A 17,656-nucleotide genomic window follows, 5' to 3' on the forward strand; every position below is an offset into this window, starting at 1 on the left:
AGAGTGAGGACCACGCCATCTTCCCCCATCCCTCCCTGGTGTGGCCACTTTTGATTCCGCCCCAGACAAAGGCAATCTGAACTCCAGCAGAATGAATAAGGGGATCAGGTTGCTCTCTCGGCCTCCCCTCACCTCAAGGCTCCCCCGGCTTCTCTTTCCCCACGTGACTCTCTGGAATCTTTGCTAAAGCTCCGAGTCCCTGGGTCCATTTTCACACCGAGCAAAGGAGAGAGGAAGGAGGGGAGGGAGGCGGAGGAAGGCGGAGCATGTGTTTTTTTAAACGCGGGGAGCCAAAGGCCTTATTTTGTGCGTTTCCGGGCTCTCTGGTCTAAGTGGCATTGAGTTCGGGGGTTCTTTCCAGCCTCTGTAGCTCTGTCCTCCGTGCATTTAAAATTATGGCTCCTCCTTCACTCGCGTAATCACACCTTCACTCCGCAGACCAGCACCGCGGGGCTCGGTGCGGAGGTGGCTGTTGGCGCGGAGCAAGCCGCGCCCCCGCAGCCCTCCTAACCCGCGTGAGGGGCGGGCGCGAGAAAGTAGCAGCAGCGCCCCTCGCGCCGCAGCCGGGGTCTTTCCTCGGAAGCTTTGGAACAGTCTGCTGCAGGGAGCGTAGCCTGAGGCGGCACCGCGCCGCTGCAGCGCGGGCGAGTCCCGGGAGCTGCCCGCAGCGCGGCACAAAGTTTCCTGCTAGCCGCCCCCGGCGGCCGAGGTCCGCGGAGCCGAGTGGCACAGCAGAGGAAGAGGGGTGGGTGGGTCTTTCCCGGCTCCTGGCGACCCCTGCTGCCGACGAAGCGCCGAGGTGGAGTGTCAAGCGAACTTTCAAAAGCTGCAGCAGACGAACCAGCGCGGGAATCTCCACGATGCGGGATCCAGGAGCGGACGGGTCAGGCCTGAGGGAAATGCTGCGAGACCCCACCAGCCGCTGACCTGCAACTTTCTGGTGAGACTGCCACCGGGAACAGCTTTGCCTCCTCTTATTTTCCCAAGCTCGGCTCACCTTGGCGTCCTGCTTTGCTGGACAGCTGGACAGTGAGTGAATTGAATCCCCCGCCCGCCCCGGCGCCTCCGGGCAGATGTGAGTATCGCTCTCAACCAGTCCATCGCCTCATTTCCCAGGAGGTAACCGCCCGCCGCCCCCCGCCTTCGGTGCGCCCCACGCCGGAGCGTCGAAGCCAGCGTTTCAGCTGAAAGCCAGTTCTTGGATGCTGAAGGCTGGGCTCCTTCAACGTGGGTACCTTCAGCGATGGGTGTCTTGAAAGTGTGGCTCGGAGTGGCCCTAGCATTGGCGGAATTTGCAGTATTGCCTCATTCTGAAGGTGAGAGAGTGTCCTGTGTGTGAGGAGGCGCGTAAGTGTGTATGTGTTTGATCGTGCTATTTTAAAAGCCCAGTGGTCTATGGTATTGGGGTCGAGTGGAAGTTTCTTGGGATGGGTGGGTGGATGGGAGTGGAACTGGAGTGGGCTTTTTCTGAGATTTCTTTCTACTCCTGATTGTTTTGCATGCAGATCACAAGCTCGCCTCCTTCTCTCCCCTAAGTGCATTTGGGTGGGTGGGTGCCCGATTGAGGTGGCATCTCTGAAATGGGATTCTCTTCTTCCACTTCCCCGCTGCCCCCAGTGGAAAGCAACTAAGTGGAGCATAGCGAGCGACCAATTGCTCTGACCTGTGTAAAAATACTTCTGCTGCCATCATACATACAATCCAGCTCCTTAAAATCTTCGTCGCTCTCCCACCCTCCTCCTCCCAATAACTCTCCCCGTAAAATACAGTAAAGATTTTATAACTAGTTGGTTAGAGCGTGTCGTGGACGTAGACAATTCAATTGCCCCGAAAGAAATCTCCCTAGTACAGAGAGGCATGAGCCTGCCTGCTCTGGAAAATAAGTGGTTAATAAGTTTAGCTTCATTCTCTTACTTCTCCCTCTGCCTCTTGGTTTTCCTCCGGGGCTCCAACCTAGTGGAAAACCCCGGAGCTGGGGGAGAGAAAGAAGGAAACTGTGGGAATTGTCGCCATGATAGCAAAAGCAATCTGGGCTCAGGGAAATAAATGAATCAATAAGTAAATCAAGAGTTTAGGGGTCGTGGGATGGCGGGTCCGGGGACGCCAGGCGCTCCCACCTGCTCGGAGCAGCTGAGAAAGTCGCCTAGTTAGTGCTTAGAGAGGAGGAGGGGAGCCTGGAGGTAGACGGCTAAATCCACAGCACTCGGCTTTCGGCTTCCCCTCCCGGCTCCATTCATTATTCATCCAGCTGCGGGAAGAAGAGTTCACCCGCCCGGCCGCAAATCAGAGCCGCAGCCTCGGCGGCGGCTGGCACCAAGCGGGGCGCCTCACCTGTCCTGGAGCCGGGTGGGGACGGCTCGCCGGTGCAGCGCCCGGGGACTGGACTAGGAACAGCAGAAGGGCCCGGAGAGGACAAAGCCCTGCCGTGGATCGACCTCCAGCCGCCGGGGAAGCTGCCTTTTTCTTGCTAGTGTCTTGGGAGAAAGTGGCGTGGCCTCGGAAGTCCACGCACAGCAGTGGGGATTTTCTGGTGGGTAAAGGTACCATTTGCCCGCACCCTCCCGAGAAGTATGTCAAGTGTGTACTATCCCCGGGTAAAACACGTTTGGGGCCTGTGCAGCCTTCCTTCAAGCAGGGCATAACTTGTAGAAACATGTCTTTATTGTATATGTACGTGTATGTGCATACTTTAAAAAATAAAACCTGTAGGGCTTAATTATGATAATAAACCAGATAGGAGAGTCAACCTAGGCCACCCAAATCTGAACTTGAGACAGAAAAATTACATTTTCACGTGGTGGTGGCAGTCCCTTATTTAGAATCATCCCAGCCACGGGGCGGGTGGGGGTGGGGGGGGCGGGGAATGTGCTATCTCTTCCTAATAGCTCACCAGGGGGCATTTGGAATGAGGCAGTTTTTCAGAACCAAATCTCTTGAATTACAAAAGCCATTATTGTTATTAAGAGCCTGCAAGGTTCACTCTTTGGAAGACTGGTTGATATATTGTGCAAAGTTTAAGAAACTCCAAAGTTTTTTAATGGGACAGGGCAGGGCAGAGGGGTGTCTTTCTTCCAAAGATTTCTCGGAAACTTTTCTTGTTACTGTTTCACCCCACATTAAGAGTATTCTAGACTTATTTCACAAATTGGATCGATAGATGTCTGAGCATTTCCATCCAAATCATAATGATGCTTATATGATAATGAATAAATGAATATGGACATTTATTTGAGTACATATGTGCCTGATACCATGCTAACTGAACACTTTACATACTTTATCTCATTTAATTAATTTAAATGATATAATGTCTACAGCCAAAAAAATCAGCTGTCATCAGATGAGACTTTTGATTTGGGTCTGTCAGGGTTTTCTTTTTCTCTCAAAAGTAAGAGTATTGAGATCAAGAATGGGAAGCTTAAATATCTTAGAGATTTCTTCGAGTTTTTCTTATTTCTAAAAATGAAAAAGAAGCATTCACGTGTGTACTTCTCTTGGTGTACTCTGTGACACTTTCGCTGACCAGGCCATGGCAGAATTTACTGTTGTCTTCTCAGTGCTCAGAGAGTATGCCATACATGCTTCTGGTACACCAGTTAATAACTCTACAATTGTTGTTGATGAAGGTATGGTTTCTGTCTTCCTCACTTAGCTGTGTGCTCCCTGAGGGTTTAAGATGGGTCTTAGTTACTTTTATATCTCTAACTTGGCTCCCAATACACAGTAAGTAGTAAAAAATACTGATCAGATGGACAATTATTGCCAAATCACATTCTTTTGAATTAAGATTAGATTGGCCTCCACGATAAGCTGCTGTATGACCTTGAATGAACCACCTAACTTCTTTGGGCTATGGTTCTGTCATTTACCAAATGCAGAAGTTGGCGAGGTGATAGCTCTAAAATACTTTTGTTAATCATTTAGCATAGGAAATAGAAAAGAACAATATTTGCTGTCATTTGTGGTTAGTTGCAACTTTCTTGTTCTGAATTTTATTTTAATTATTAAAAGAAAAAATTTCTACAAGCAAATTATTTGCAGTGATAATTTACATTGTCCTGTAGTGCCACAATGACAAACTACTATGATTTGAAAACTTTATAAAATGAAGACTTTACGGAGAAACTTCTAGTAAACATGGCTGCTTTCTGAATCAGAAAAGTTCTGCCATGACATTTTCTGGGGAAGCACGTCATAAGTTATATTGACCTGTGGAAATTCTGTGATCGTAACACTAGATAAAATATGTTGGCTTGGGGCTAGGGAAAGATTATTGAATTGGAGATTACGAGAACTGAGTTCTAGCTTGTGTCCTATCACTCTCCATGTGACTTTAGCCAATCCTATAGTCTTCCAGGATTTTCCTATAAATGCTATTAACAGAGCATGCTGAAAAGGATGTGTGTTTTCTTTATGGGTGTATCAGCATATTTGGTTTCACTCTTGGCTAGAGAGTTCCTTCTATATAAGACTCGATGCTTAAAACTCAATATTTAGGAAGAGAAGACATTGGCTGAAAAATAGTCTATCTCTTCATTCCTTCCTTCCACAAATCTTTATTGAGAGCTTATGTGTCAGGTTATGTCTGGTAGGGTGATACAGTCATAAAGAAATCAAATTCCTGCCCTCAGGAGTTTACCCAGAAATATTAATACCTGCAAAGTAGCAGTAGGGATATTTGAACACTGGTTGTTGGTGGGTTTCCCGATATTGAGTAATTACAACTTTGCATCTTTTGGCTTTGGTAACGACTTGCTAGTGGAAATGAAGAGGTGTTGTATTGTCATAGGTTCTTATTTCCATCGTATTACATTTTTGTTTCTTCTCTGGAGATTGGACTCTGGGTGTTACCCACAGCATACACACTTTTTAGTGAGGGCACAGCTCTCTGTATTCACTATTATGGACTTGAGTGGCAATATCACTGAATTTCACTCAGGTACAAGTAGTCATAAAATACTCTATCTCATGGCTCAGGAGAGGGGAGGGGACTTCCACATGGCAAAGTTGGAGTCATGTGTCAAATCTTACAATAGTTCAAAAACAGTTGGCCCATTTTCATTTTAACTACTTTATTAATTGGTCTGAATCCTGGTTGACAGTAATCAGGATGCGAGCTGTTTTTGCCAGTCTAGAAAATGATTCTACTTTAACTATTCCACAGTGTACAAACCATATGCTGAATTATAACACAACTTAAAGCTGGAACATTTAAATGCCAACTTGTGGCTGTTTGTTCCTAATGAGTCATGTTTTTGTGATACTATGCTCACCAAATATTTTCATCTCTTATGGTCATATCTGCCATGATTTTTTGAACTAATAGGTCTGACATTTTGTGGCTCTTGGATTTAACTTCTCTAATTTACTTAGTTTACCAGGTACAGTTTCTATAGTGAATAATTTCAGGATGTGAATTCTAATGCAAATTATATCTCAAATTTTCTCTGAAAAATTTAGGTTTAAATAAGTGTCTCATGAATGAGTGCATTATAATGTGCAAAAGGGCTTAAAAACAGACATTTACTTATTTGAATGAAGTAACATTTTGCCTCTGTAACTTGCAAGAAAGGCGCCAACCACACAGGAGGAAGGTCTCAGGATTTCAGCTTCCTTGTCGGTGCTGTACACGATCACTTCACCCTGCAAAACTTTATGCATTTTCTCACAGGACATTATAACTTTACCCAGCATCTCAGCTGTAGTCGGTGCCCTGAAACTGGAAAAGTTCTTGATCAGAAAACGCTAGCGCCTGTTGTCTGATTTTTCCTGTTTTCCCTTGAAGAGGGCCTGTTTCTCCTTCTAGATGCACACCATCTGTCAGAATTCACCTTGAGGAGTTTCCTTTAAAGTTCAAATAAAGCCATAAATCTAAACCTCAGATAGAGCCGCAGTCATTTTAGTACTTCTTAAGAAAAAAAGTGATGTGGCGTAACTTTGTTTTCCATGTTATATGAATTGATGGATTAGTGAAAAGGCCTCTGCTCTAGTGCAGAACCCGAAGCTGCCCCAGCACCCAACACCAGCAAACCTGATTTCATCTGTTGGTGGGTGTGAGTGTGGGCTAGTGTGGGAGAAATATGCTTGCTTGGAGGACTGCATCTACCCATGGGTAGTGATAATTGTTTGATAGGACTGGGCATCACAGGAATCCTTTATTTTCTCTAGAAAGTAGAAATGAGGTTTTGGAAACTGTGTTAATGGAGACTCATTTGCATGGTGGCCTTTTGGGCAGTGCTGTTCTGTTTTAGGAAAGCCCTCAGAGGGCAAAGCTTTTGGAAGTGTACATCACTGAGTGACCCAAATTGAATTGTTTCCTTTGCCTAATGATGATATATACCAGCTGTTAACACACCGTTTTGACTTGTGTCTCTAGTAGATGTTTGGGTAATCAGGTGAGTGTATGGTGTTACACTCAACGCTGCTTAATTATTTTTATGTTACAATGACTTTATAATGTCCATCTAAAACTTCCAGAAATGGGTTTTGATGTGGGTACTTGGTTACTTAAGATAATTAACTTCTTTTGGAGCTCTGAAAAGATATTGGCTTCTTTTTAAAAAAAAATAATTAAAAAACAATTTTCAACTATAGTTGGTATACAATATTACATTAATTCCAGATATACGACATAGATTTGGACATTTATATAACTTATGAAGCTATCACTCTGATAAATCTGGTTGCCATCTGACACCATACGTAGTTATTACCATATTATCAACCGTATTCCTCATGCTATACTTTATATCCCAATGACTGTTTTGTAACTACCAATCCATACTCCTTAATCCCTTCCCCTCTTTCACTCCCTAGCCCCGCTCCCATCTGGCAACCATCAGTTTGTTCTCTGTATCTATGAGTTTGTTTCTGTTTTGTTTATTTTTCTTAGATTCCACATGTAAGTGATATCATGTGGTATTTGTCTATCTCTGTCTGACTTACTCCACTCAGCACAATACGCTCGAAGTCTATCCATGTTGTTGCAGATGGCAAGATTTCATTCTTTAAAAAAAAAGTTTTTTTAATGGCTGAGTAATATTCTATTGTATATATGTGCCACCTCTTCTTTATCCATTCATCTGTCGATGGTCACCCATGTTGCCTCCATATCTTGGCTATTGTAAGTAATGCTTCAATGAACATATAGGTGCATATGTCTCTTCAAAGAAATATTTTGGGTTTGTTTGAATAAATATCCAGAAGTAGAGTTACTGGGTCCTTCTTTGTCTCTTGTTATAGCCTTTGTTTTAAAGTCTATTTGGTCTGATATAAGTATTGTTACCCCAGATTTTTTTTCATTTTCATTTTCGTGAAATATCTCTCTCCATCCCTTATTTTCAGTCTGTGTGTGTATTTTGATCTGAAGTGAGGCAGCATTCTGTAAGGGTCTTGTTTTCTTATCTATTCAGCCACCCTATCTTTGGATTGGAGCATTTAATCCTTTCTTATTTGAAGTAATTGTTGATAGATATGTATTTATTGACATTTTATTATTCACATTTTTGATATATATTTTTTTCTTCTTAAAGAAGTTCCTCTACATTTCTTATAATACTGGCTTGGTGGTGATGAACTCCTTTAGCTTTTCCTTGTCTGGAAAGCTCTTTATCTGTCCTTTGATTCTAAATGATAGCTTTGCTGGGTAGCATAATCTTGGTTGTAGGTCCTTGCTTTTCATCACTTTTTATATTTCCCATCAATCCTTTCTGGCCTGTGGAATTTCTGTTGAGAAATCAGCTGACGGTCTTATGGGAACCCCTGGTAGGTAACAAATTGCTGCTTTTATTATATATTTATTTATTATTTATTATAATGACATTGGTCAATGAAATTCAATGTTTCAAGTATATAATTCAAAACTAAATCATATATATATATATATATATATATATATATATATATATATATATATATATATATATATATTTCATTGTGTGTTCACTGCCCATAGTTAGATTTCTTTCTGTCAGCACATATTTGACCCCTTTTTACCCATCTACCTCCCTCCTCTCTTGCTTCTTTTAAGACTCTCTCTTTAACCTTAGGCATTTTATTTATGATGTATTTTAGTGTGGGTTTCTTTAGGTTCATCTTGTTTGGGACTCTCTGCATTCCTGGGCTTGTATGTCTAATTCCTTTACCAGGTTAGGGAAGTTTTCCATTATTATTTCTTCAAATAGGTTTTCAATTTTTTGATCTGTTCTTCTTCTGGTACCCCTATGGTGCAAATGTTGGTATGCTTGATGTCGTTTCAGAGGTCCCTTAACTATCTTCATTTTTTTGTATTCTTTTTTCTTGTTGCTGTTCTGATTGGGCGTTTTCTACAATTTTCTCTTCTAAATTACTGATTCGATCCTCTACTTCCTCTAATCCACTGTTGATTCTCTCTAATGTATTCTTTATTTCGGTTATCGTAGTTTTCATCTCTGACTAGCTCTTTTTTATGCTTCCTCTCTCCACTTTTATGTCTTCTGTCTCCTTGCTGAAGTTCTCACTTAATTCATCTACTGTTCCCCTAAGTTCATTGAGCATCCTTATTACCAATGTTTTGAAGTCTGCATCTGGTAGATTGTTTAGTGCTTTTTCTGGAGCTTTGTCTTATTCTTTCATTTGTGTCTTAGTCTCACCATTTTGGCTGCCTCCTTGTGCTTGTTTCCATGTATTAGGTATGGCTGTGTTGTCTCCCGACTTTAGTAGAGTGGCTTTGTAGGAGGTGTCCTGTGGGGTACAGTGGCACCATCTTCCTGGTCACGTGAGCCAGGTGCTCCAGGTGTGTTTCTTGTATGGCATGTGTGTGCCTTCCTGTTGTAGTTGAGCCTTGGTTGCTCTTTGCACTTCACTGGGAGGGATTGACCCTTGGGCTGATTGGTTGTGAGGTCTGGCTGGTGAGGCATTTACCCTACGAAGCAGGATTCACTTTAGCAGGGCTTTGGTGCCTGCCCAGTCTGCCCTTCGGGTGTGTTCGTCTTGGATGCAGTCCTGGGTGGTGCTCTGGCTCTGGTTGAAGTTGGCCACTGGGCATACCAACCCAAGGGTCTCCTGGGAGGCGCCCCACCACAAGACATATTCACCTGCAGCCTGGTGCCACCTGACATGAGCCACAAAGCAATCCGCAGAAGACTGCCACCCATGCTGGGCTTAGAGGTGCTTTAAGAGGTCAAGCTGGGAATCAAGGCTGGGTGCCTCTAGTGCCTGGCTCAGGGATCTTCAGCAAAAGTATGGGGCACATTGAGGCCAGGTGCTGCTTGTTTGGATTTTGTGAACCTTTGAGAGATTTTAGGAAAGTCTGCAGCATGAGCCAAGAGAGGCCATTTCTATGGAAAAAAATCACAGGAGGAGTCTTGGGTGGGGCTGCTAATTGGGTGGGGCGGGGTGTCAAGGAATCACCAGGACAGGCGACCAGTATTAGACAGGTTGATGGAGTTCAGATACGGCAGCTGCCTGCATCCACACACAGGTAGTGGAGAAGGCTCAACAAAGGAACAGTAGACTCTGCCAGTACTTCTGTCCAGGAGAAAGCCGTCCCTCCAGTCCTCATCCCAAAGCCACACAACTCAGTTCCTCCCTGTATGTCCCTGGCACTTTTCGAGCTGCTTCCCCAGTGCTGGATCTCAGAGCAAGTGAGTCCGTCACCGAGTAAGTCCATACATGGGCCCTTTAAGAGCGCTGTCTATGACTCTTGCAGCCTTCTGTCTCACTCAACCACAACCTCCACTGGTTTTCACAGCTAGAGGTTGTGAGGGACTGTTCTTCCTGGAAAAGTGGAATCCTGGGCTGGGAAGCCCAGTGTTTGCCTGGGACCCTTTGCTCCTCTTGAGGGCTTCTGCAGCCAAGATATTCCTTGCAGTTCTCAACCACTGCACGTGGTTGTGGGATAGGCTTGTTTTGTGTCTCCACCCTTCCTACCGGTCTTGAGGTGGCTTCTTATTTATGTCTCCAGTTGTAGGACTTCTGTTTAGCCAGACTTCAGGTGACTTCCAATGATGGTTGTTTTGTAGTTGTGACTTTGATGTGGTCATGAGAGGAGGCAAGTACAGCATCTACCTATTATTGTTTCTTGACTGGAAGGTCAGGAACAGGACCTCTTAAAGAAAAATAAGACGGAATTTCTTCCCAAGGTTTTTATCTCAAGTTATTCTTATTTGAATGTCACGGGCACAAAAGCCTTTTAATATATTTGCCCACAGAGATCTTTGATTCAAACCCAAGTGTAAGTAGTTATTTCATTTTCTTAGAAGATTGTTCTTAATTCCATCATTGGTGGATAAGGTAGACCAGTCCTTTCCTGAGAAGTTAATATTATTGAGACTTCATGAATGATCTGTTAGAAGCCAAGAGCCATAGAAAATGTGTCTTTTCCTCTTTGGATGCCAAGTATGGCACATTGTCAAGATGTACTTCTGCTATTCCAATCTGTTTTGCAACCTCAGTTTTTGAGAGAGTAGCTGTTAGCACACTACCCACATTTCCAGGTTAAATCAACACCTGTTGTACTGTTCAAAAATTGGTTGAGAGTGCATGTATGTTTTTTTTTAAAATTAGCATTGCAATTTCAAATTTTTAGACATAAAACTTATAAAAAATGTATTTTACGATATACTAGTTTTTCAGAATATATAGGCTGTCCCATTCAATTCAGCCTTATTTTTCATTTAGAAACAAGTCATCTGTTGTTTTTATTTGTTACTTAACGAGTAAAAAATATAAAGATGTATCAGTTTATAATCAGCTCATTGGAGCAAAAATGAATACAAAGAGAATGAAGAGTCTTGTAGGTCAGAAGCTTGATAGAAGAATTATTTTTAAATAACTCCAGTTTACATCATTCTCCTATAAAATATTTCAACATCCCTAAAGAAGAACATATTGTGTTAAAGGCATGAAATAGATAATCAGCCACATACTCAAGTGGATGCGATTATGTGAATATTTGGGGAAAACAGTAGGAGTGGTCCTTGTCCTAAGAGTGTCTATGCAGATATTGGGGTGGATGCAATAGTTCCACGTCCTTTGCAAGGCTGCCACAAGGAAGCGGACAAGAATGAATTCACAAATGGTTGATGTAGGCACAAAGTACTATAAGCTCAAAGGAGAAAGAGAATAATTCTGTAAGCTGGAAAGCTTCATGAAAGAGATGGGATCATGTTCAATGAACTTGACTAGACCAAGTACATCTCCTGCAGGAAATGAAAATGAATAAAAGCATTGAAATATGAAAGTATTATCACGGGATCCTAAGTTGGCCTCTGGAATTGGACTGGAGAATTTGTGTAAGCAAAGAGTGGCAGAGAAGCCTGGATAAGTAAATTGGGACTGGATTATGGAGGCTTTGCTGATTTACCACAAGTGAAAATAGACACTGTATTTATAACATGCCATTATAAAACATTTATTTTAAAATTCAAATAAGTTCTAATGATGCTCTGCCTCATGTGTGTTCAAGAAATGCTGTTTTGGTGTATGGGCTATTTCCCCAGGGACAGAATGCTCCAGCCTTTAAGATTTTGGAAATAGCTCAGTTTTCTGATTATGATACACGTAGATGCAGTTTTTACCTACTTCTACCTGGACAGTACCTGTTGGTTTATTATGCGTCCCTTTAATTCTTGCTTTGTTTTTCTCCACAGGTGCTTGTGTCTATCAGGGTTCCTTGCTGGCGGTAGGTCATTCTTAATATTTTTGGGTTATTTCTTTTGAATGTAAAATGCTTGATTGAAGCTACTGAGTGAGTGAGGTAACCCTATCATTGTAAAATATGTTTATTTTCCTTCACAGTTTGAGGATTATCCCTCATCCTGGCACAGTCATGCTCAATTACTTAATACCTTTTCCAGAGTGAATTAGTTCCATTCTGATACTCAGGTATTGGAAGAGGAGTTCAAATACCCAACCCACAATTTGCATTCCATGGCTGTCCTTTGTGTTCTTTCAATCAGAGAGAAAATTAGATCCCATTCTCTTGTCAGATACAAACTAGAACACAATTTGTTTATCTTCCTATTGCATTTGCTTCTTCCTTTGACTCACTCCAAGAAAAAGTATGATTATTAAATTAAGTACAATATAGAGGATTCCTGACTATTGTTTGAATTATATATTTAAGATTTGATAAACAACAAACAAATTTAACATTTTTATTTCTGAAACTTTGCCATTAGAGTAGAATTGATTTCGAATTCAAAGTCAGGATGACTTGGACAAGCTGAGGCAAGTCTCATGCATTTCTTTTCATTAATAATGCACTATGGTGCATAACAGTGTGTTAAAGCCTTATTGAAAAAACTATCTATGCTCCATCAACTCTAATAAATGGTGTGACAAGTCATTCTTCACCACTTTTTTATTCTGGTTTAATAAATGTTGTAATAAAAACAGAACTGAGATGGTTGGAAAGGGTTTGCTCATTTACATCACAACCTGCTATTGACATGTGTGATATTAATAAGTCATCTTGGATTATCCTTGTGGTGTTGAAATAGATGAGAAATTTCTGAAATATCCAAGAGTCTAGATAATTGTAGATGTTCACAGTAATATTCTTGAATCTGAACTTTATGTAATATAGTTATTGCACTGGAGATTATTTCTTCTTTCTTATATTTTTCTGTTAAAGAATCAGGAAAAAAACATTTTTTCTCTCTTTCTCATTCCATGCACTTAAAAGCCTACTTTTCCTTCTGTTTATTCTTTAGTACATTTTAGGATTCATTTTAAAATCAAAGCGCTATAAAGTACATCATTAGTTTTGGGGAGCTATAGTAACTATTATAGAAAAGTCAGTTATCCATGTTAATACAAAGAGAATTGCTTATTGTATAGAGTGCTTCATAATTTTTTAGTATATTTTCATAGCTATTGATCCATGTGATACTTACAATAGACCAATGAAATAGGCAGGCCACATATTATTTGATACCCTTACTTTTTTTAATGAAGAACCATGGATGAGAGAGATTAAGAGATTTGCAGAAGGTAATTGACCATTAAGCAGTGGACCAGAACAAAACAAGCTGTCTTCTTTCTGTTGTTCCACCTGCATCTGAATAGAAATGGCTAAACTACCTTCTTATATTTGATATCGTTTTGTGTTATTATACATTTGAATATGAAAGCATCAAGTACTTGGAGAGGTCAATTTGATCAAGTTTACAGAGAGCTGTGTGGTCCATTTGCATTTAACAGATGATCCCGCTATCTTCCTTTCCATGTACTGGCTGATCCCAAGGCTCATGGCTGCCCAGAGCTAGTAGGTTGTGCTGTAGTGCACCAGCACACTCCTGACACTTCCTGTGGCTTCTTTGTTTACCAAGACTCTGCTACCTTTGTTCCTAAACGTTCTCAAGCCTGATGTAATTATTATTGTAGTTAATCAATTCAATCAGAAAGGCAAAACACATATTACAATAATGAAGATTATAATTCAACAAACATTTATCGGGTGACAACTGTGGACCTGCTATTCTAAGCACTAGGAGTGCACCAATGAACAGACAAAAACCTTGCCCTCATGAAGCTCAAAGTCTAATGAGTAAAATATATAGCATATTAGATAAATACTATGGAGAAAAACAATAAGGAGGTAGGGAGATAGAAGAGGCTGAATGGGGGCAAGGATGGCTCCTTGAAATAGAGTGCTAGGGAAGGCCTCACTGAGGTGACATTTGTACCAAGACCTGATTGTAAGAGCTAGCTCCTCGGATATCCAGGGGAAGAGAATTCCAGTGAGAGGGAACAGCAGGTGTGAAGTCTGAAGTGGGTGCTTGCTTGGCCACTTGAAGAAACGTATGGAAGTCAGAGTGGTTGGAGTGCATGATCAAGGGGGAGGATGGCAGGAGATGAGGTCGGAGAGGCGGGCAGAGGACCCTATATGGACTTTAGTTTGTCTTCAGTAAGGTGGGTGAGCTATTGGAGAAGCTAGAGCAGAATGACAAAATCTGACTTACAGTTTAATTAAACTGCTGAAATGTGAATGTGAAAGAAATAGCATCCTTGTTTCTAGGGAAACTATGTCAAATACTTTAAAAAGACTCCATAGAGGTGAGTCACTAAAAATTCGCTGTCAAATTAAGTGTGAAAGAAACAACTATAAAAGATCGGGGAAAAATACAAAAATACAGAGAAATTCTGCATTCAGATTTATTTGCAACCACTTTAAGTTTTCTTTCCATTTTAAGGAACTTCACACTAGAAATGGAGATGATGTTTGTGGAGCTAGTTAATTGTCTGAATAACTCATTGCTGCTCTCTCTCCACATGACCTGGTCTTGAAGAAAGCATTGTACTTACACTGATGAAATGGAATAAATGCACATTTATGTATTTTAAATTAAAATAAAGAGTTTAAGAACATTTATATACCATTCTAGAATTCTCTGATTAAACAACTCTTTGGGTGAGAGGATTTCTACTGTAAGAGGCTTCAGAGTTGGGAGCTGGCTCTGAGGATGGTGATATAGTGTCCCTGTTCCAAACTCTATAAATTCTACCCACATGCATTTTAGAACTAGGAGTGATTTCAGGGATTATGTAGTCCAAACTCTCCATTTTTATAGGTGAGGAAATGGGGGGGAGAGATGTGAAGTTCTTGAGCTTCATTCATTTCTTAGGTGAGTAACCAGAAGTGGAGAGCAGGTCTGGTTGAAAATGGCAAAGCATCAGCTTTACCCAGAAGAATTCCATAAAACATATAAAGTAAATGAGAACACAGATGTAGGCCTTGGCTGCTAGTTGCTGACTCTCAACCTGTCTTGTGAGGATTCCTCCCACTGATATCTTTTCAGTCTCATCACTTGTTGCCTAGGCAGCTGCCAGAAGTAGTGGAACATTCATGGCTCCTGCAGTTTGACAGACCTTGTTTCAACTCTTCCTCCTCTACTACAAAACAGCTCTGTGACGTAGAACAGGTTATATAACCTTGCTGAATCTCTATCACCTCTTTTGTGAAATGGGGATAAATAAAACCTCTCCTGGAAGGTTTTAATAGATTAAGAAGGTAATGTAGGGAAGATACCCAGATGCAGTGCCTGGCATGTGCTTTTCCACCCTAATAAATTTTTCTTTACCAACCAAGAAGAAGAAGAAGAGGAGGAAGGGGCAGTTATTAAGCACCTACTATTTATTTCATAATCTCATCAATCTCAAGAAATAGGTTTTATCTTTACGGATAAGTAAACTGAGGCTCACAAAGTCTAAATCACATGTTCAAAATTACACAACTGGTCAGTGCTAGAGGAAGAGACCGTTTCAAACTCTAAGGCCGTTTCACTGAGCATGCTGTTTCTCGCAGTCAAGTCAGCCTGCTTGTTGTCTCTGAACACACTAGCTTATTTCACCCTCAGTCCTATGTGTCCACCCCCTCCCTGCTGCACCTGCCATGCAGTTGTCTTTGCCAATCTCTGTCCTGACCTGCAAAAGCCAGCTGTCCCTGGCTAACCCCTTCTCATTTAACTGAGGCTCTCCCACACTAGTGTGCACTAAATTCACCACACAATGCAGGGAACATTTAGGGGGTCATGATATCTTAAAAATATATGATACATACACATCCCCAACAGTGCATTGTGTTTCCCAACTTTTGACAGCTCTATGGACATGTGGTGACATTCTAGGGTGATTTGGTTCTAAGCCACATGTAACCATCTTTCACTTATGTACTGACTTCAGCTTTCTCTCTTCTTTCTTTAACACTATCTTGCCTACATTTTGTTTCCTTTCCATTCCTCAGGTCAGAAACTACCAGAAGAGACTAAAAATATCCAGGAAAGTCCTATACCTTGAGAAACACTGATAATTCTATTTTGGGGTATGCTTCTTGCTCCACAATACCCCTGAACTCCTGGGTTCTCAGGACTTTCTCTAAAGTCAGCCCCTGTGGAAGAGAGAGTGTGAATGTGTTAAATCAGAAATCCATCAGTAGAAAACTACTCAGTTAATATATTTAACTTTGACTGGGGCATTGAGTGAGAGGAGGAAAATAAATTTTGAATTTCAATGTTTTCACTTACTTTCTATTTTTTTCAACTCTATGAGTAAAAAAAAAATTAACTTTCTTTTGGTATTACCATGGGGTAAACAATTTTCCTTTATTAGGTTCTTCCTGGGAATGGATGGACTCAACCTCAGTTTTTACAACTTTATAATGGAGATGAGCTGTTTACTTCACAAAGTTGTGAAGGTCAAAAGAGATCAATACGAAGCACTTAGCCCAGTGCTAAGTGACCTACAATGCTCAATAAAGGTTAGCTGCTGTTATTGTTGCTAAAAGTAGTTATGATTAGAAAATTTGGGAAAAACACTCTTCTTCACTAGATCAAAAGTGTTAAGTGTTGTGATTTTCCTACTTGGAATACTTTTGCTCACAAATGCTGACAAAAGCACTAACTTTTAGCACATTTGAAAGAAAGAAAAAAATTTCAAGAATAATTAAAAATATGGAGTGTTTACTATATATATGGTATAACACAGTGGAAATATCCAGGCTTTGGAGTTTGAATCTCAGTAATGCTACATACTTGCTGTGTGGCTTCAGATATATTTTATGCAGCAGAGTTTTAATTTCCTTCTGTATAATGGGGATTATATTCCTCGTATGGTCGATATGAGGATTAACTGAGAGCATGCTTGTGAAAGAATGCAGAACTGTGCTTGGCAAGGAACTGGCGCTTACTCTCTAGGTGGCAACACTATGCCAGAGTGGAAATGACTGAGTGATAAAGCCTGGGATGTCTTGGTTTGGGTCCTGACTCTGTAATTATGAGCTGTGTAGCATTGAGTAAGGCACTTGAATGAAATGAGGTCTCAGTTTCTAAATTTGTAAATGAGAAAGATTAGATCTCTCCGAGATTCCTTAGTGCAGTGCCATCCAGTGGAACTTTCTCCGCAAGTGGAAACGTTCCATACCTGTTGTCCAGTATGGTAGCCTTGACTCACATGTGGTTATTGAATACCTGAAATGTGTCTACTGGCACTGAAGGACTGAATTTTAAAGTTTGCTTAAGGTAATTGTTAAAATTTAAATTTAAATAGCCATGTGTGGCTTATGGCTACCATATTGGACTGTGCAACTTTAGAGCTTTCAAATTCTTACATACTCGAGTACTTAAACTTGAATTATAGTCTCCTGGATGATTCCCACCCCAGGTAAAGCCTCTCTGTAATGTTATTAACAGTTGTGAGGAAAGTCATAAGAAATTTGTTAGAGTACCTGAGTTTGCTCTTTGATTATTAGTCTAAATAATTTGAACAGTCATCTCTGTTAAAATACTACTCTCCCCATATTGTTCGATGTGTTTCCTTGAATAAAAGAAAAGGGGTGGAGTTATATATAAGTCCTCACCAGCAATCAATCTTACATAGTCCATTAAAATATTTTATCCAGCTTTATTGAGGTATAATTAACAAATAAAATTTGTGTATATTTAAGACGTACAATTTGATGATTTGATATACATATACATTTTGAAATAATCACCACAATCAAGCTAATAAACATATCTATCACCTTACTTAGTTACCATTTCTTACTTCTCTCCCTCTTTTTTCTCCTTTCTTTCTTTCTTTCTTTCTTTCTTTCTTTCTTTCTTTCTTTCTTTCTTTCTTTCTTTCTTTCTTTCTTTCTTTCTTTCTTTCTTTCTTTCTTTCTTTCTTTCTTTCT

General features: G+C 40.9%; 1 protein-coding gene across 5 annotated transcripts in view; it reads left to right on the forward strand.

The window, feature by feature from the left end:
* The first annotated feature begins 799 nt into the window (after positions 1-799).
* Positions 800-17,656, forward strand: part of FRAS1 (Fraser extracellular matrix complex subunit 1) — a 409,779-nt gene continuing 392,922 nt past the window's right edge. For 3 of the 5 annotated variants that reach the window (XM_039845531.1, XM_039845533.1, XM_039845534.1), the window contains exons 1-2: positions 1,100-1,316; positions 11,631-11,662. In XM_039845531.1, coding sequence (XP_039701465.1) covers positions 1,244-1,316; positions 11,631-11,662 — 105 coding nt within the window. In that variant the 5' untranslated portion in view covers positions 1,100-1,243. Of the gene's footprint in view, positions 1,030-1,099; positions 1,317-11,630; positions 11,663-17,656 lie in introns of those variants that run through there. The other 2 variants (XM_039845532.1, XM_039845530.1) reach the window with 2 other exon arrangements.

This window comes from Pteropus medius, unplaced genomic scaffold, assembly GCF_902729225.1.
Source record: "Pteropus medius unplaced genomic scaffold, Ma_sr-lr_union100, whole genome shotgun sequence".
Taxonomy (NCBI): domain Eukaryota; kingdom Metazoa; phylum Chordata; class Mammalia; order Chiroptera; family Pteropodidae; genus Pteropus; species Pteropus medius.